Raw genomic sequence first — 20,681 nt, forward strand, 5'->3', positions numbered from 1 at the left:
AAATCTTATTCTCAAGGGGGGCCTTGCGTGACTCTGTTTCTCCGCCTTGGCAGGAGGCAAGCAGACAGATATTAGCAATATTCCGGCATCTCTGAAACGTGGAACGATTCCCACACCCATCAGTCTTCTAAATGCAATTGTCATTCTTTTTATGGGAACAGGCAGTCGATAATAACCACTTCCTCTAGATTGCCTCCGACATAACCGTCTGCAAGTAGCTACGGGGTTTCAGAACGCGGCAGGTTCTGCATCGGGTTGGGTGGAAGAAATGCTGTGCTGGGGGAAAAATGGATCTTTTGCTGGTGTGCAAGTGAGGAAAGCCAAGGTTGCTTTTCTTTCCTTTTAATTCTTTTTAAACAAAAGAATCAGCATCTGCAGCCCAACAACGGAGGGGTTGTGAATCCAAAAAGCCTGACATTTGAAATATTGCTGGCATTTGCGGGGCATCGTTTGCTCGGCAGGATAAAGGAGACCTGTGCACTGAGACCGGGTGGAACCTCTTTGTGGAGTAAGTACATTATAAACCATTATTTCCTTCTCCTTTCCCCTCCCCAACAAGCCTCGCCTATAACTAAACATGCAGAGCTTATTTTAATCCAGGGAAAGTCCCCAGTCTGTGGCAGGGATGGGGAATCTCAGGGATGTGAATGTGGCCCCCCGTGTCTTTCAATGTGGCCCCCAGGAGCCTCCCCAGGCCACGCCCTCCTTGAACTATCATAATGCCTCTTAGTTGCCTGGATAGAGGTATATGCATGCAAAAGCTTCTGACTTTTCTATTGTGGGAAACATGCAGCTTCCTTTGCAAAGAGAAGATTTGTATCTGTTGCTCTGCTTACTTTTACGCTGGGCCACACCCACCACTGCAAGGTGGTCTCCAGAAGGTGGACTGTGGTGACTGAAAAATGTTCTCCTTCCACCCACCCCTCATCATGCTATGAGATCATTTTAAAATTCCAAGCATAAGTCTGGCTATTCTCAGGCAAAAAATGAGAGTGTTTCAGAGCGTGTGCAGAATGCCTTTCCCATGCCATGGAGTAATCCAAGCCGTCTGCCCACCCCCACATGTCTGAGATTAGGGTGTGACCTTTGAAATCAGGAGTGGCATATATTTCTGGCTGATTTTTTCCCTTTCCCTAGAAAAGAGATTACAGAAAACATTGAGTTTCAGGTGGAAAATTGGCCTAGAGGTGAAGCAACGGTATCTCTGTGTGTGCATGTTTACGCTGAATGTGTCAGATTTATGCCTGTCATGCAGTACCTCTTTTCTTCCTAAAGCTCCAGGTACGGTTCAGTGGTGATGATGATGAGGCACATACTTGTAAAAAAGCTCTTTTTGGCCTCTCAGGTTCCACAGTTGAGCCCTGGAGTGCTTGAAAGAGGTTAAGAACATCAGATAAGTCCAGCTGTTGCATCAGGCCAGGATCCTGTTCCCACAGTGGACGACCAGCTGCCCCCAGTGGGAATCCCATAAGCGGGACTTGAGTGTAACAGCAACTCTCCCTCCTTGCAGTTCCCAGGAACTGGTATTCAGAGAAGTCTCCAACAGTGGAAGGAGAATACAGCCATTGTGGCTACTAGTAGACACTGATAGTCTTATCCTTGATGAATTTGTTTAACCCTCTTTTTAAAGTCCGGGGGTCATCACAACATCAGATTGTGCGGCTCACATGAAAAGCCTCCTAGCCCCCCCTCGTTTTCCCTGTTTGCTGCAATTATATCTGAAGCCTCACACCCTTTCAGCAGGCATGTGACATGAGGCACTCTTGATAATGAATGCTGCCGTTGTCTTGTAACTCCATTAGGTCCTGCATCTCAGGAGGCAACGCCCTCAGCCGCATCCTCTTCCTAGTTTCTGTCTGAGTGTGTCGGAAGCTTGTCGTTGCAGATGGCTCTCAAAGCATTGCTCAGCAAAAAGACGAAGCACTTCAGAATCAAAATGCTATTACGCAGTTCACAGGGCTGCCAAACAAAAAAAGAACAATCCGTCTCATTTGGAATGGGGGAGAAATCAAGAGTCAGTTCGCCTTTAGGCTTCCTCTACATTTAAAACAGTGCCAGACCACTTTAAGCAGTCATGGCTTCTCCCAAAGAATTCTGGGAAGTGTAGTTTATTAGGAATGACTGGGAGTTGTTGCGAGACCCCTATTCTCCTCAAAGAGCTTCAGTTCCCAAAGTTCCCTGGGAAGACAGATTGATTGTTAAACCACTCTGGGAATCGTAGCACTATGAGAGGAATAGGCATCTCCTAACACGGGTGGCACTGTGGGTTAAACCACAGAGCCTAGGACTTGCTGATCAGAAGGTCGGCGGTTCGAATCCCCGCGACGGGGTGAGCTCCCGTTGCTCGGTCCCTGCTCCTGCCAACCTAGCAGTTCGAAAGCATGTCAAAGTGCAAGTTGATAAATAGGTACCGCTCCGGCGGGAAGGTAAACGGCGTTTCCGTGCGCTGCTCTGGTTCACCAGAAGCGGCTTAGTCATGCTGGCCACATGACCCAGAAGCTGTACGCCCGCTCCCTCAGCCAATAAAGCGAAATGAGTGCCGCAACCCCAGAGTCGGCCACGACTGAACCTAATGGTCAGGGGTCCCTTTACCTTTAACGATTCTTGGCATCCTTAACGAACTGTAGTTCCCAGGACTCTTTGGGGAAAACCACAGCTGTTCAGACTGGTATCATAGTGCTTTTAATGTGTAGTAATGTATAGGCAATGCACTTTATATGCATCGTTGCGATTTCAATGTATAGTGCAGATTTGGCCTTAAAGGTGAATCTGCCTAAATCACACTTCCCAACATCTAATTTCCACTAACCCAAGGGTTGTAGAAGTCCATTAAAAACCCCCCCACACTTAAGGGGAAGTCCCTCACCCCAACAGTCAAGGACTGAGCATTCTCAGTAACCATGGGTGTTCAATATCAGTTGGAAAAGAAAAAGAGAAAACTCAGGTTGTGGATGGTGGGCAATGGAATATCCTTCTTTGAGATAATGGCTGGCTTGAACCCTGAAAATGAGCATTCCTGTGAGGAGGTAAGGACACACCGCAACATTTCATTGCAGCACGCACAAGTTACTGGAGATCGGGGCTGAAATATACTCGGAGTCAAGTGTGGATTTCATGCTCTTTATTCAGCTCATAGTAGCAAGGAAGGAATGGAAGTTCCCCCACAATGTCTGCTTTATATACATTATTTACACAATGGGCTGCACGTGATTGGCTAATTCCGGGATTCTCCTGTAGGCCAATCAGGTTGCGGATTCACTTCCACCTGAAGCTGGATTGGGTGGCTCCTGCGGACCAATCAGACTGCTGCATTCTGGATCCTATTGTTCTAGGACCAATCAGACTGATGCATTTTGGATCCTATTCAACTCAGTACATAACAGGGGCTTTCACAGCGCCCTTGGCATGTGAATGGCAGATTTTAACCAGGGAGTTTCAGGCTCATAGCGTACAGGGAGGATCTTAATGCTTAAGGCAAGTTTGTGCAGATGGAGATGGTTTTTAAGGTATTTAAGGTTCCATATATACATCTTCTGTTATGCGCAGTTCCATGCTCCTGGACCTCTGAATGTGCCAGACCTTTTTGTAACGCACTTTTCTTTGTAATCCCGAGAGCTAGAATCTATTCAATCTATTTGCTGTAAATCAAATAAACCTCCTTGTGGTGCTCTATTCTCTTGCCAGCACTTTCAGTGGCGTGATGCATAACTTACCAATACTGGAGATAGATGATGGCACCTTGGACAATGTGGAGGCAAAGGAGAAGAACGCAGTTGGAGGTAAAGGAGAGCCGCGACCCATGGAAACCTCCTATGAGACGGAACGTCCACCATCTCCAAAGATTAGGATAAAGATTCCTCCCAATCTGAGGTAAGCAGCTGCCTTCAGGAGTCAACCCATCTACTGCAGGGATGGCGAACATCTGTGGGCCTCTGGAAGCTGGTGGACAGTAACTCCCATCATGGCTGACTATTGGTCCTGCTGGCCGCTGAGCTCCTAGCCATATATTTGTTGACACTCTTCAAGAGCTCTGAAAGGTTAATTAGACAGGACTTACCTTTGTGGAAGCCTTGCTTATGTCTTCTTCAGAATCATCTACTGGATATGCTTGGTCATTCTATCTTTAATCATGCTTTCCACCATTTTCCCTGTGTTAATTCCCAGAGGTCCATTTCTTAAAAAAAAATGGGTGTTACATTGGCCACTTTCCAGTGCTCAGATATGGAGGCTGACATTACGGATTTTTGTTGGAAGATCATCAATTTCATATTTGAACGCCTCAAGAGCTCTTTGGTGAATGCCTTCTGGAACAAGTGATTTGTCCGTTTGTCTATAAGGCCTAGAAGTTCATCTCTTGACACCACCATTTGCCTCACCACCACTGGTCTACAGAGGCTCTTTGGAATTTCAGGGTCACTCCCAGCTATGCTTGGGGAAGTTTCCATGGATTTAACTTGGGACCTTCTGCATCCAGAGCAGGAGCCTCTACCACTGGGGTATGGTCCTTCCTGGACTATATTCTGCCTAAAGAGGGATGTAGGTTACCTTTGCACTATGAAGCATTATAACACCACCTTAACAGCTACGGATTCCCTCCAAGAATCCCGGGAACTATCATTTGCTAAAGAGAATCAGGAGACGCTTAATAAAGCTGCAACCCACCAAGCGCTTTAGCAATTAGCTCCTCTTCTAAGAAAACTCTGGAAAATGTAACCCTGCGAAGGGAACTAGGGTATCCTAATAATACATCCTTAACAAATGACAGGATTCTTTGGGGGAAGCCATGACTGTTTAAAGTAGTACAATACCGCTTTAAATTTACACTGCAGATTGTGGTCTTTGTTCATTCTGATTTTTCCCCCCCACAGTAAAGAGAACACTTTTAACAAGAGCCGCCTCTTTGGTGCTATTGTAAGGGGGAACCCTGAGGAGCTGGAAGGACTGGGGGACTATTTGCGAAAAACCGGCAAATTTCTTACCAACTCTGAGTACACAGGTAGGCACGAGCCCGAGAGCTAGGGTTTTTGTTTTAAAAACTTCTTCCTGATGTAAGAATAGGCAAGCTTCTGAAGCTTCACAGAACTATTTGCAAGATGGATGAGGACCATCAGAGTGCAGAGGACAGATAGTGATGTTTGGAGTGGAGAAATGTGATTTACAGTGGTACCTCGGGTTATGTACGCTTCAGGTTACATACGCTTCAGGTTACAAACCCCGCTAACCCAGAAATAGTACCTTGGGTTAAGAACTTTGCTTCAGGATGAGAACAGAAATTGTGCTCCGGTGGTGCGGCAGCAGCGGGAGGCCCCATTAGCTAAAGTGGTGCTTCAGGTTAAGTACGGACCTCCGGAACGAATCAAATACTTAACCTGAGGTACCACTGTACTAAATCACATTATTTTCTCAGGGAAGTTGTGATGTTTTTAACTAACTAACATTCACAACTGGCGCTTTTTCGGAATTGTAAAAAAAAAGAAGTAAAAAAAAAAGAAGTGGTTAAAATCAGTGCAGTTTTGAATTGTTAGTCTTCCACCTTGATCCAATTGTATCCAGACTTAGGCCAAAACCTGCTCCTTGATCTCATGAACCATCATGCAAAAACTGGTTAAAATCAGTGCAGTTTTGAAATGTGCATTCTGTTACACCTGATTCAAAATGGTGTTCAACAGTATCTGAACATAGACGAAAACCTGCTCTTTGGTCTCAGGGAACAACATACAAAAGTTGGCTACGGTATTTTAAGGGGGGGGGGTTCCAAGCACATAGAGAAAAGACAATTTCCCAAACTATAGATTGGTGGTTCCCATCATTTTTGGTATGGCAAGCCACAAATCCAAATTTATTTGCTATCTTGACCCATCTATTTACTGTCAACCGAATGTTGGACCTTACACAGGATTCAAAGCTGCTTGGGTTTTCAACCCCACAGGTTGGGGAAATCTGTAGCCCATAGCACAGTTACAGGTACAGTTGTCTGCTTTGATTGCAGAAGGTCCCTGGTTCAATACCTGGTATTTCTGGTGAAAAAGATCAGGGAGCGCATAATGGGCAAGAGGAGAAATGACAGAGAAGTTCCATTTGATTCACAAATGCAAGCTTGCTTAATTCACAATTCACAATACATATGCAAATTTAAAGCATCTATGTTCTTTCCTGAATATTTGAAATGGATGGAGTTGCTTATATGGCACCCCAGCATGAAGTCTGCTTGATCTTTATGTACCTATTTTGTGAGGAAATTATTTATCTCTGTTCCTAGATCGTATATTAAATATTTTCATTTTGCTCAACTAGTGCTTTTGACCTATAGGAACACAGTTCAGCTGTGTTTCAATATGACAGAAACTTGAGACAATTTCCAAGATTCAGGGATCCTCTCGCCCTCTAGAATACTTTGGAACAGAATCCTTAGCCTAGGATCCAGCTCTTCTCAGAAGACATTATAAGATACACCTCCTGCTCCCCTTTCCTTGGATATTCTTAAAGCATTTGATAGACTTGAATGGCCCTTTACGCTGTCCTTGTTAGAAAAAAGAAATGCACTTCTCCAAACAAAGGATGGAACTCCCTTCTCTTCCAGATGGAGAAACGGGCAAGACCTGCTTGATGAAGGCCTTGCTGAATTTAAAAGATGGGGCAAACCCCACCATCCCTTTGCTGTTGAAGATAGACAAGGAGACCAAGAACCCAAGGCCTCTGATCAATGTAGCTTGTAAGGATAGCTTCTATAAAGGTAAGGACCTTGGGGTGGGGAGACAGCATTAAAAAAAGAACTCCTCCACTCAGGCGTAGGAGAACATGCTTGTTTTTTACGTTTGACTTCTTAATGATTTTCTTTCATGCCATTTTTGTTCTGCTAGGCCACACAGCACTCCACATTGCCACTGAGGAGAGGAATCTAGATCTGATCAAGCTCTTGGTGGAGAACGGCGCTGACGTCCATGCCAAGGCCTGTGGAAAGTTCTTCCACCAGCAGGAGAAAGGGGCCTGCTTCTACTTTGGTAGGTTGATACTGTGTGCCTAAAGTCCACTGTCACAGATTCTTGGAGTGGGTGCTCAGTTTTTGTAACTTGTGCCAAAAGCAGCCATTCCTCTCCCAGCTTTGCTTCCATTTATCTCCTTCCTCCTCCAGGTGAGCTTCCCCTCTCCTTAGCTGCTTGCACCAACCAGCCAGAAGTGATCAGGTATCTCTTGGATAACCCTCATCAGAAGGCCAACCTGGCAGAGCGGGATTCCCTTGGCAACACAGTCCTCCATGCCTTGGTGATGGCGGCCGATGATGCGGATGAGAAGAACAGGGAGCTGGTGATCGGGATGTACAACAAGATCCTGATGCACAGTGCTATGCTCAACCTGAGCCAGAAACTGGAGGAATTAATCAACAGGGAAGGCTTGAATCCTTTGACCCTGGCCGTCAAGACTGGAAAGATAGAGGTAAGTCAGTTGGGAGCTTATCATAAATTGTATTTCTGAGCTTAGGAACCTGTGGCCTTCCAGGATGTTATTGGACTCCAGCTCCCATCATTCTCCTGGCTGTTGGCTACACTGGCTATATGGAGACGGAAGTCCAACAATATCTGGAAGGCAGCATCTTCATGTCATAATAATAATAATAACAATTTATTATTTACACCCCGCCCATCTGGCTGGGTTTTCCCAGCCACTCTGGGCGGCTTCCAAAAGAATATTAATATACAATAATCTATTAAACATTAAAAGCTTCCCTAAACAGGGCTGCCTTCAGATGTCTTCTAAAAGTCTGGTAGTTGTGGTTCTCTTTGACATCTGGTGGGAGGGCATTCCACAGGGCGGGTGCCACTACCGAGAAGGCCCTCTGCCTGATTCCCTGTAGCTTTGCTTCTCGCAGCGAGGGAACCGCCAGAAGGCCCTCGGTGCTGGACCTCAGTGTCTGGGCATAACGATGGGGGTGGAGACAGTCCTTCAGGTATACTGGACAGAGCAGAGATTCAGGACACACAAGATAGGTCAGTGTTGTCAACCTCCAGGTAGGAGGCTGAGACTGAGAGGGCAACTTGCAGAGGACAACTTAAGAAGATTTGTACCAGGGGATACATGATTTCACAACTCCATTACAGTGCACAAACTTGAATATCATGTCCCAGGGATGGTGAGGCTCAGCCCCAGGATGCAGGTGCAGTTCTTCAAGGCTCTTTTTCCAGCCCTTGGAACTCTTTCAAAGCCACACCCCTTACTGGCAGAGATGTTTTGGTCTGGGGGTCACAGGGGGTCAAATACCCATTATAGCAAGGTACCGGTGTCTTCTTCTTCAGTATCCCAGAGCTGCCCAATCAGCATGAAATGGGAACTTTTTAGCCACTGAGAAGACGTATTCCCACCCTTTGTGCTGACTGGAGCCAATCAGAGTCAGCCGCTCAGGATGGGCTCCTAAGGTCACTCTGGAAGAGACATGCCAGTAGAACACTGAGGAGTTGTTGGTCTGTGTTGTTGTTGTTGTTGTTGTTACACCACCATTCATGTGAAGATCACAGGGTGGTTTACAATATAAAAAATATACAAATATACAAAATAAATAATATAACAACAGAAAAAACAAAAACCTCTGGCACATTTAAAAGGCCATAGATTGTTTAATCAGCCAAAGGCCTGGTTGAAGAGAAATGTTTTCACCGAGTGGTTAAAGGTGTGTAATGAAGCTGCCAGGCAGGCCTACCTGAGGAGAGCATTCTACAAATGGGGAGCCACCAAAGAAAAGGCCCATTTTCATGCAGCCACCCTCCAGATCTCTCATCGAGGGAGCACACAAAGAAGGGCCTCAGATACTGTCTATTTATAAATGTTGGAAGGCAAAACTCAAAGAAATTTCCTCCCCCTTTTCTGTCCTTCCTAGATCTTCAAAAACATTATTCACCGCGAAATCAAAGACCCGCAGTACCGTCACCTTTCGCGGAAGTTCACTGAATGGACCTACGGGCCTGTCCACATCTCTCTCTACGACCTGACCTCCATTGACAGCTATGAGGAGAACTCTGTGTTGGACATTCTTGCCTACAGCAGTGATACTCCGGTGAGATGATCAATGAAGGCGACTTGTCTGCTTTAAAATAATCCCTAAGGGAGATCCTTCAGTTCTCTCTGCAGCTAGGCTTCTCTCTTCAGGAGATTTTCTTGGTGCCATCTTTGTTTTCTTTTCAGTGCTCTGCACCCGTCATTGTTTTTAAAAAAAGTTTACACAGGCCCCTTATATTCTTGATTTATTCTTTGAAGAAGTCTCCACAAGAATATATTTATTGTGGTCTTCCCATAGGCACCTGGTTGGTCGCTGTGTGAAACTAGATGGACCATTAACCTAATTCAGGAGGGCTGCTCTTGCCTTAGAGAGTCTTGATTTGGTGCCTTTGTGGATACTTATTTTGGGGAAATGAAATAGGTTACCCTGATCGATGGCCTCTCCCCATAAAAAGCTGTAATATAAAATACGGGATTAGCCTGGAAAATGTTATCCATAGCACCATGCCCTACAGAATATCACAGGACAGTGACCCACAAATGGACACAAGCCCCAACATTTTCTGCTGTTGCCCTTCTCAGTGCCATAACTGAAGCACAATCAATTATGCACTACTGACTCCTTGTAAAGATTTGCATGCTTTTCCTGTCCGGTCTATAAGAATGAACACTGTACCAGTAGGTTTATTTATCTCTGTTTTGATGGCATTATTTTGGCATCCTTATGCTGATTTGCACTGTTGTACATGGCTTAGAACATTTTAGATGAATAAGCAGTTGAATACCTTTAAGTAAAGAAACACACACCAGTATAGGCCTCTTCGTTGCGAAAAAACCACAGTTTATTCAGCCAACCTGTTTGCAGGCTGAAGAAGCTGTGGTTTTGTGTAACTTGGAGCAGGGCTAGGGTACCCTGTGGCCCTCCAGATGTTTTTGGGTGCCAATTGCCAGCAGCCTCAGCATGGCTAATAACGAGGGATGATGGGGGCTGAATCAATGAATTATTTTCTTTCTTTCTTTCTTTCTTTCTTTCTTTCTTTCTTTCTTTCTCCTACATACAGAAGCGGTACAAGATGGTGGTCCTGGAACCTATAAACAAGCTTCTTCAAAGCAAATGGGACTCCTTTGCTGCCATGAGATTTTACATCAGTTTTTTCTCCTATGTGCTGTTCATGTCCGTGTTCTCAGCTGTTGCTTATCACCGGCCTCTGGAGGGGAAGGTAACAGCAGCTTTGGGGCTTGGGGGATACAGAGAGGGAGGCAGAGAGAGGAGGAGGGTGGCTCTCTAGGGCAAAAGTGTGGAAGCTCCCTGTTTATTCTACAAGGCCCTTTTGGGCCAAGCCGCACCTACCTGCCCATACATGATGTAGGGCAAGGGTGGCAGAGAGACGTAATTCAGTTTGCGCTGAAAGGCAAACATACCGGTACTTAATTTCCACTTTCTGAACTGAAATGCAGTCATCCTTTGAAATCCACACTTCTCCGCATCTTTCACTGCGGTTCTGCAGCCAAGCAACGTGTACAAAAGATGCATGTGTGCATTATTATGGATATATCAGGGGAAGATGACATACAAAAGTTTGTTATGTTAGGGACGGTTGGTGTGCCAAAATCTGCATTTGAGGCAAAAATCGCCAGCAGAGATTCACATGGATAAATTTTCATGATGTCTTTAAAAAAATGAAATTCATTTTGATGAGATTAAAAATAAATAAATCATAAGCAGATGCAGAAATGTGGAGAACTAGAATAAAGACTGGAATAAATGAGAAACCGAGAGAAGCTGAAACTGCCAGATCTGTCCAAGTCAAATCTGGTCAAAAAGGAACTAGTAGGCACTGCCAACCAGCTGGTCAGTGCCAGCAGAGTCCGGTGCAGCACTTTGCAAGCCCTGACAGTCAGCTGATTCTCACTGCTTTTATCCTCCTCAATTACTTATGTACGTCCCCTTTCTTTTTTCTTGTATCATCCCAGCCTCCTTTTCCAGTGTCAAATGCTGCTGGAGACATATTGTGGCTCATTGGCCAGGTCATTGTCTTAATCGGAGGCGTGTATCTCCTATTTGCTCAGGTACAACATACTCTTCCTGCCCTTCCTGCTGCTGTTTGGGATGTGTTTGATTTTTTTGTTTTTGTTTTTTGTGTCTTAGCTTGGCTACAGAAAGCTGGCAGAAAATAGGACTGGGTGCAGAAATTAAGAGCACCAAATATTTCATTTTAAAAGAATTAACAAAATATATACACTACCCCGGTTTGCACATAACCATGGATTGTTGAGCCAAACTATGGCTAGTTTGGACATATGAGCCGACCACAACAGACTGATTTTTCTGCCAAGCAAACACAATGTATAGCTTTGGTTTGTTGTTGGCTTATAAACCATGTCTTCATTATGCAACAGCTCAGTTGCATACATGTAATTCCATGTCTCCCATGGCTGCCTGCCCAGTGCTGAAATACAAGGCTGCAGTCGAATCAGTTGAAAATCTGGGGTGAGGATAGAAAGAGGTGAACCATTAGGATGGTTTAATACATTGTGAAGGAGGAGCCTTTTTAATCAACCAGATTCCCCAGTAGGAAGCCCATAGTTGGGTCCTGAGTGCAAGAGCCAACCTGAGATTCCCAATAACTGGATTTCAGAAGCACACTGCCTCCAACAGAGGAAGGAGAACACAGCCATTGTGACTTGTAGTCACGGATAATTCCCTCCCCCGTTAATTGATCTAATCCTCTTTTAAAGCCACCCAAATTGGTGGCCAATTGAACTCTGAGCTGTGTGAACAAATCCTTCCTTTTGTCTTTCTGGAATCTTTCCAACATTCTGCCTCCTTAGGAGACACAGATTAGTCAGTAGTTTTGCAGGATTTTATTGCCCAGAGGTGAACCTGGGATGAGTGAAAGCACATACCAAGGGCAGTGATCCTTCTGGTCAAATCACCCTTAAATCAATCTCTCTCTCTCTCTCTCTCTCTCTCTCTCTCTCTCTCTCTCTCTCTCTTTCTCGTCTCCACGCTAGAGGGGCTGGCGAGTAAGCTTGTAAATAAACACCCATTCAGCTGCTTACCCATTTACTGCTCAGTGATTTCTTTTTGTACCACCACCAGATGGTTCAACCTGCTGTACAGAAGTGTAGTGGTCTAGGGTCAAGGGCATAGCTGTCAACTTTTCCCTTTTCTTGCGAGGAATCCTATTCGGAATAAGGGAATTTCCCTTAAAAAAAGGAAAACGTTGACAGCTATGGTCATGGGGGGAGGGGCAAATACACCTTATTACAGTGGTACCTCGGGTTAAGTACTTAATCCGTTCCAGAGGTCCGTACTTAACCTGAAACTGTTCTTAACCTGAAGCACCACTTTAGCTAATGGGGCCTCCTGCTGCTGCCGTGCTGCCGGAGCACAATTTCTGTTCTCATCCTGAAGCAAAGTTCTTAACCTGAAGCCCTATTTCTGGGTTAGCGGAGTCTGTAACCTGAAGCATATGTAACCTGAAGCATATGTAACCTGAGGTACCACTGTATTTCTGCAGCAGGGTCTCAGAAGGACTCCTGTCTCCAGAGTCCTAGGGTTGCTCCATCAGTATGAAAGGGTTATATACACAGTATTCCTGTGTATATACATAGAAAACAGTACACCTGGCTAAAAGGCGACACGTGCGTATCTGCACTGATCATTGCAATGCATCACTAATTAACATTGTATAATTTTAGAAGGTTGTGTAGACTTAGTTGTGACTATTGCGAAGGGATCTTGCACATCTGAATTTGCCACTGCACTATTGCTGCTGTATTGACAAGAGTGTTCCTGTCAATTTGCTTTTTAGACTATTTACCTGTGGAGAAGGCGTCTGTCACTGAAAAGTCTGCTTCAGGATGGCTACATCGAGATTTTCCTGTATGTTGGGGGGGAGGGGCATGTGGGCAAGAGGCCATTATGGGTGGAGGTGGTTTACAATTCAAAAGTTCTCCCTGTTTCATTTGCGGAGGAGAAAGGAAGCCCAGAATCAAGTGACGCTTTGGCTAATCTACACAGAATCCTTGATGGATCCATCATTTTATAGGGGGTAGCATTGCTTTCCATACCTGCCTTGTTTTGTATAAGCTCACAAAAACATCCACAACAAAAATCTCTCCCCCCCCCCCATTTCTCCCACCACAGCCTGCTGTCATGTACAATAATTTTGATGGATTCAGCTCGTATTTCAAGACATTTCAATATTTTCAGTATTTAACAGTTTGCACTTTCTGAAAGAATATGAATTGAGTCCTGCAGTACAGCCTTCCTTCCAAATCTGCACTTCTCTACAGAAGTGTGCATCCTAGGAGAATTTTATTATTTATTAATTAGTATTTTAAATAGTTGTTTCCAACCGTTTTTACTGATTATTTCATTGCTTCCTGCATTTCGTAAACCACTTTGAGTTTTTTATTTTTTACAGTCAAGCATTAAATATGGTTTGTTCTTGCTTCATCTCTTGCGGTTTGTCCGGCGGAGGGTGCAAATCACAAGCCCAGCTTTGGACGTAATGCATTCTCCAAGCCATGGCTTAGCTCTGGACCGAGGGAGGAGTGAAGAGGCTGCAATTTTTTCTTTTCTCACTCACAATGCTTAGCTGGGGCACGTGGCTTAGCTTTTGTGTGTTAGCAGGCCAAGGAGACTCTTCTATGCCTTAAAGGTGCCTTCTTTGGCTTCCTTGTGGAATTCTGCAAGGTATATCAAACAGATTTTGCATGCCTTATTTGTAAAGGAAACCTCTAAGCGGGGATCATCTCTGCATCCCCCTCATTTTCTCACAGGCTGTTGCAGTCAGTGACCCTACTGGTTTCGGCAGTGATGTACCTTGCAGGGATGGAAGATTACGTACCTTGGATGGTTTCCTCCCTCCTGCTCGGCTGGATAAACCTGCTGTATTACATGCGAGGATTTCAGCAGACCGGGATCTACATTGTCATGATACACAAGGTTGGTAGAACACCAATCCAATAAAAACTGCTAGCATATTTGCAAAGCAAAGTCTGGTTTTAATCCAGTCCTTCTCCTTCTCCTGAGTAGGAATCATGCCACCTCAGTTGTGAGGCTGGCGCTGCTCTTAGGCCCAAGTTCATCCACTTGAATTTCATGCCAGGGCAAAGATCTGAACCTGGGTCTCTTTCCATTCTTAATTTCTATACTCTTATCTACTACACCATGCTGTGGTCCCTTGATTCACTTATATCCTGCTCTGTATTCCAGGCTATTCTGCGGGACGTCTTCCATTTCCTCATGGTCTATTTGATCTTCCTCTTTGGCTTTTCAACAGGTGAGTCTCTACTTGTCGCAGCAGGAAGCGCTGGAATGGGTGGCAGCAACCAGAATTCTACCTGTATTTTGGGACTGGATTCTGGTACAAACAAGAGATATTTTCAAGGTCTCTAAGGGCCTCTTGGTTTGAATATTCTGATTTATCATTTCAGCCCTTGTCATACTTACCGGGGAGCCTCCCCAGCCAGTCCAGAATGGGTCTTCCCTCGTCAACAGTGATGACAAAGACCAAGTCAAGTATGCCGGGCTCCTGCAAACTTCCCTGGAGCTGTTCAAGTTCACCATTGGGATGGGGGAGTTGGAGTTTCACGAGAACCTGAAGTTCAATTACTTTGTGATGCTCCTCCTTCTCTTCTATGTCATCATGACTTACATCCTCCTCCTGAACATGCTGATTGCCCTGATGAGCGAGACAGTCACCAAACTCTCTGGACACAGTGAAGGCGTTTGGAAGCTGCAGGCAAGTCCAAAACCACTGGGCATTGCTTTGGGAAAATAAAGCTATTGTGTGCAGCATACAATGGCTGAAAATAAATAAATACATAAATTCCTGGCTCCTCACTCTCCAACCCTTGATCCCACTCTGACAGCTGTCTGTTAGCTCAGGCCTGACAAAGGATTCACACATAAGGAACAAGATCAGATTAAAAGCCCATGCAGCATCCTGTTCCAAAGTGGCCAAGAAAGTCTACAAGCAGAACAGCAGTTCAGGGGCTGGAAATCTCTGCTTCCTAAAACCCAAGAGAGCCACTGCTAGATGGACCAATGTCAAATAAGTGTAAGGAGCAGAGAGACATATCTCCCCTATGGATCTAAGATGGTGGGGAGGTAATTGTGAAATGTTCATTCTTCCTTTATTGCATCCACAGAGAGCGATTGCTATTATGGAGTTGGAGAAAAACTGGCTTTGGTATTGGCAGAAGCCCAAGAGATCTGGTTGCCAGCTGTCTATCGGCTCTGAAGAAGAGAAAGATAAGAGATATTTTTTCCGGTGAGTTCGGCCATGCCCTACACTGTTGCAAACCCATAGGGCACCTTATGGTCGGGCTAATGTGCAATGCAGCACAATGGTGACTCTATTGTAGTTTGTTACGTATTGATACAGCTCCGTCTATGTATGTCAAGAGTGGGGAACCCCTTTCAGCCTGGGGGGGGGGGGGCAGATTCCCATCCGGACAACCTTCTGGGGCCAGCAGTGGGTGGGGCCAGAGGCAAAGGTGGGTGGAGCAAGCAGAGTGAATGTCACCTTTGTATATAGTAGCTTAGCTCCTTCACACAGGTCTCCATATCCTCAATGCAGGCAAACAATGAGGCATTACCAGAACTCAAGGACACATTTCCAGGGTGTGAAAGAGGACTGGTGGTGTGGCCTGGGGAGGACGCCCAGGGCTACATAGAGAAGCCTGGATAATTGCATTTGGCCTCAGGTTTACCACTCCTGATGTAGATTTGTGAGGGGCTTCCTAACAGCTCTCAGCACCCTTAGCAAGTTACGTTTCCCAGGACTGCTTGGGGAAAGCCATGACCATTAAAAGTGGAATGATACTGATTTAAACATTTGGTGTGGATGTGACCATAACCCCAAGGAAAGCTCAAAGTGGTAAACAGCTAGGGCTGCCATACATCCGGAGTTTCCTAAACACTACTAGGATTTCAAAGGTGGAAGTGATGTCTTGTAAACCAAAAAAATTGCAGGTTTTGGGGTTGTTGGTTTTTTTTTGCATTTTCATTATAAAAAGCTCAACAACTTTTGCGCAAAGCCATTAATACACAACGTTAGCCTAGTCATTATTATTATTTGTATTATTTATTAAATTTCTATGCTGCTCTTCATTTGAGGATCACAGGGCAGTTTGCAATATGAAATCCCCAAAATGCACAATATGGTTACAAACAAAAACAGTACTCCCCAATATAATCTTCAATATCACAGAAAATTGCAAAATATCAAAAAACAAAAAAGACAGAACTAAGTTCATATCCAAGCTGTGCCAACAACCAATATCTTAAATTCATAAAAAATAGTTCTTCGACAATTTCTGAATGACAGTACTATTCTTACCAATTAACAATAGGGTAAACATATCAGAAGCATTTATGAGTCAGTATTGCAGAGCCACTGAAAATGTAATTAATCTGTATTGGGATATTTTTGAAGTTGTTTTTATTGTTTTCTCACTTGTTTGCCACCCTGAGCACTTTTGGGAGCAATGGCAGGATAAAAATTTAATCATCATCAAAACAAACAATTGTGCCAAAAAAGCTACACAGCTAAGCAATATGTCAACTGTATATTTGCTCCCAACTGAGTGATGGGATTCAGGCGGTTCATTGTTCATTTGTGTTTGTATGTGTTTTGTAGTGTGGAAGAGGTAGATTGGGATAACTGGAAGAAAGAATTGGGAACACTCAAGGAGGATCCTACAGACTCAGACCACAATGAGATGGTGTCAAAAGGTAAATAAAGAGCAAAACCCAACTCCAGACATGGGTAACCTATGATCGTCCTTGTGTTATTAAACTCCAGATCCCATCAGTAACAGCTAGTATGTCCTGTGGTTGGGGTGGTGGAAATTGTGGCCCAACAAAATTTGGATGGCCACAAATTCCCCATCCCTCTATTACTCAAAAGGTTTGCTTACCTTCCTGCCTTCAGAGCCATTAATGCACCATCAGGGAAACCTCTGTGGCACGAGAGGTCATTGGACAGCCCCAGAGGGCCATGCCAGCTGGTGGTGATGCTGCTATGTCAAATCAGGAAACTGGTCCTAGGGGAACCATCTCAGCATCTGAGTGAATTCATCTGGCAAAAAAAAGTAAATTTAAAAAAGAAAAGAAAAATAATATTCTTGATGTCATACCCACACTAGAGTTTCTGCCCTTCAGAAATCTTTTTAGTAGACCTGGAAAAAAGAGATTTCAAAGTTCCTTGCTTGCAGCATCAAATGCTGCTAAATAGGAGTCAAGTATACAAGGCAGAAATTTATATTCAATCCCATATTCCCTGATCACAGGAACCTGACTTTAGTCTGACTTGATATATCTGTCCATGTAACCCATCTATATTCTGACCAGCAGTGGCCCTCCAGGGTATAACAGAGAGAGAGGTCTTAACCACCACCTGTTCCCTGATCATTCTATCAGGAGATGTCAGGGATTGACATCTGCAGTATTTCCACTAAAAATGAAAGAAGGTTCTAGTCCTCATGGTTCTGAACAAAGAGTTGACATAGCAGCATATGGAACTACCTTATAGTAAATCAGACCACTGTTTCATCTACATTATCTACTAAATGAGTAGCAGCGCCTCTCCTGGCAACAGGCAAAGGGATGCTAGGCATTTTCATGTTTTTTAAAAGTGTTTTATTATAATAATAAGAGAATGAACACCATAAAATAACAATGAGGAAAATGCAATTTGGGGGAAGGTATATGTGCTCTCTTTTACTGCAAACTCTTTGAGGCACCATCATTCCAGACAAAAGTATACACAGAGTTTTACACAAAAGCATCAGCGGGCATGCAGTGACAGGCAGAAAGATTTCAGGAGATGATGCCAGGGTCTGAATTCTACATACGAAGCAGGTGTTCTGCCGCCCAGCTGTGGCCCCTCCTAACCATAGCTGTCAATGTTTCCCTTTTTTAAAGGGAAATTCCCTTATTCTGAATAGGATTCCTCTCAAGAAAAGGGAAAAGTTGACAGCTATGCTCCTAACCCATTTGCCTGGGCACAACTGCTTATCTGTTTGAGGACTTGCCTGTCCCTGCTTGACAGTCTTGACAGATGCTTCCCTCTTCTTCTGTTTCCTGTTCCAGGGAAGCGTCTATGGAGCTGGGTATCACAGGGGATGACAAACATGGCGGCTTCAGAAGCAGAGGAGGAGCAAATACCCTTGCGTGACAGAAGTCAGTGAGTGAGAGAAAGCCACAAGGAAGACTCGGTGAATTCTTCGGGCCACATTAACAGCGACGTTCCTTAAGCTGTGAAGTGCAAGAGCTTAGCTGGAGCAGCCTGGCCACCGTTAAGGCAGTGACTCAGACCCAGGTTCCATGTCATTTACAGATTTGTGCTGACAGTCTTGCCTTAGATGAAGGATTATTCAGTCTCCTGTCGAAGAGTCTCAGCCTAAGAACCGAGGAAGAGCCTGGCCGCAGGATCAGGCCCATCTAGTCCAGCATCATCTTCTCACAGTGGCCAACCCTAAAGCAGGGCATGAGTGCAAAAACACTCTGCCCACCTGAGATTGCCAGCAACATTTATTCAGACGCATCCTGCTTCTGATAGTTTAGGGAAAACATAGCCATTGATATCCTCCATGAATTTCCCTAATCCTTATTTAAATCCATCCAGGTTTGTGCCCATCACTACCTCTTGTGGGAGCAAATTGGCTGTTTTTTAGTCGACACCCTGCAAATGAAAATGGACTCCACACCTTCTCTGACCCCCTGGCCTCCATTTTTGTTTTCACTTCATTGTGTAACAACCTAATTCACACTTCCTGAAACAATCACGGGTTGAAGGACAGCTGTCCTATGAAATTTGCACTTCTCTGAATTTTCTGATGTTGGTTGACGTATGTGAAATTGGGCAATACAGAAAGAAGCACCTTCGTGTCCTTGATCCTATTAAAGACTTCTTCAGAATAAAATTCCAAAGGGACTGTCTGGCAAATAAAGGAATGAAGAAAATTTGTTTTGCATTTAAATCGTACACTTTACTTAGTACTGAACTGTCAAGCTGTAGGCAGAAAAAACACACACCAGACTAGCACCTGAGGTTGTATCTGCCCTCATGTTCAAACCACATCCAAGTTACATGTATTGTGCAGAAAACTAAACTCTACTGAGCGTATTTCAGGGGTTCCTTAAGTCAAGGAATTGAAACCCAGGAGAAAAGAAAGGCCACTATACATTTTCAATAGCTAAGGGAGAAGCCTCATGAAACTAGAATTAGGAAAACCCCATATTGTAGTTTCATGCAGCAGGGTAATTCTAACCCATCCTCTAGAGGAGCCCTAAAACTCCTCATGAGGTAATTAAATGAATTTATTTATTTCATTCTGAAGCTATTTAGAAAGACCAGCTGCCTTTGCAGATGCCTCCACATACTGATTAATTTTATTTCATAAAAACTATACACCGCTTGGTTGTTGTTGTTTTTTTAAACCAACCTCAGAAGGTCTCCCTTCTTTTTGTAAACCACTTTGAGGGTTTTTTCTTATGATCAAGTGTATATAACTAAGTAAGCTACCCCTCATGGCGGGAAGCGAGGGAGAGATAGCCTTTTGAATCCCCATGAAAAACAATTCCCAAGGGAACGGGTGTTTATGCACTTATTTGACAGTAGCCCTCGGGAGGCTTTAGCCTTGAAAACGTTCCCTTGGCCCTCCATGCCTTGCAGGGAGAGAAAAGGCAGCTCTCTAAAGGGAACCATTCTGAGCCTCAGATTCTGGCACCGCCATAAGGGCGAGGAAGGAAAATGGTGGGAAAACTCCTCAGCTAAAGGACCCTATGGGTGAGGGGCAGGTTCCTGAGGGCTCGCTTTTGGAAGTCCCTGGACACAATCCACACTGCCTTTCCCAAGTGTCATGAGCGGCGTTTCTCAGCATTGCTCAGTCCACTCCCTGCTCTGAGGCGTACACCACAGCTGTTATACTTTTGCCTGTTGCTTCCGCCATCTCTGGCCAAGATGGCCGCCCAGGAGGGGTCTGGTCAGGCTCCCATGGCTCTGCCTTTGACAGTGCCCAGGGCTCTTAAGGCAGGGGCTTCACATTCACCGGCTCATAGTTCAGGGATGGGTGTGTGTGTGAGGAATGCTGCTTTCTTTCAGTTATGGGGTTTTTTCCTCTCATGGTTACGCTCCCTGCATTTCCAAAGAGGTAAAGGACTCCCTCCCTCACAAAGGACTTGTTGAATTTTTCAACTTTCAAATTCCAAAACTGTGAGGTGATAAAAAGTTGTAGCACGACTTGGGGGAATTCAGAATATATTTCGGTTAAATTAATATGATTGAGTAAAGTGTGTGCAAAATCATTACAAATGATCGCCAACTACTTGCTGCTATATTATAAATTATTGTTATTCGTATTATTTAGCATGACCTGACGTTAACAGGAGGTAGAATTAAAGTTCTTTGGCTTTCCAAAACCAGTTGATGTGCTTCTTCATGCAATGTAGACTTACCAAGTTGAATGTTGTCCAGTCATGAAAAATAATAGCAGACTGGAATCCCTCATACGGCAAAAACTATCCATATCTATCTATCTATCTATCTATCTATCTATCTATCATCTATCTATCTAATTTTTATTTATTTTCCATTTAATATTATACATTCTTCATTATCCACTTTACCACTTTGGCTCTTTAGAGCCTATCAACCTCCTTCCCTCCCGTC

At 44.4% G+C, this 20,681-nt stretch overlaps 1 protein-coding gene across 1 annotated transcript; it reads left to right on the plus strand.

The window, feature by feature from the left end:
* The first annotated feature begins 55 nt into the window (after positions 1 to 55).
* Positions 56 to 20,431, plus strand: LOC308463979 (transient receptor potential cation channel subfamily V member 2-like). Its single transcript, XM_080982943.1, has 16 exons — positions 56 to 508; positions 3,685 to 3,870; positions 4,869 to 4,996; positions 6,581 to 6,733; positions 6,861 to 7,001; positions 7,133 to 7,434; positions 8,870 to 9,046; positions 10,050 to 10,208; positions 10,963 to 11,058; positions 12,807 to 12,877; positions 13,780 to 13,945; positions 14,216 to 14,282; positions 14,437 to 14,748; positions 15,158 to 15,275; positions 16,647 to 16,741; positions 18,101 to 20,431. Exons 2-16 carry the CDS (start codon positions 3,701 to 3,703, stop codon positions 18,196 to 18,198), a joined length of 2,253 nt encoding a protein of 750 aa, XP_080839069.1. The 5' UTR covers positions 56 to 508; positions 3,685 to 3,700; the 3' UTR covers positions 18,199 to 20,431.
* Positions 20,432 to 20,681: the final 250 nt, after the last annotated feature.

Source organism: Podarcis pityusensis, assembly GCF_964106645.2.
Source record: "Podarcis pityusensis genome assembly, chromosome: 15".
Lineage (NCBI taxonomy): Eukaryota > Metazoa > Chordata > Lepidosauria > Squamata > Lacertidae > Podarcis > Podarcis pityusensis.

Bases quoted from the DNA above. Each gene is read 5' to 3' on its own strand.
- LOC308463979 (XM_080982943.1), top strand. From the start codon at position 3,701: ATGCATAACTTACCAATACTGGAGATAGATGATGGCACCTTGGACAAT. The intron at 7,002-7,132 runs GTAGGTTGATAC...TTCCTCCTCCAG, and splicing joins AGGGGCCTGCTTCTACTTTG to GTGAGCTTCCCCTCTCCTTA. The intron at 15,276-16,646 runs GTGAGTTCGGCC...TGTGTTTTGTAG, and splicing joins GATAAGAGATATTTTTTCCG to TGTGGAAGAGGTAGATTGGG.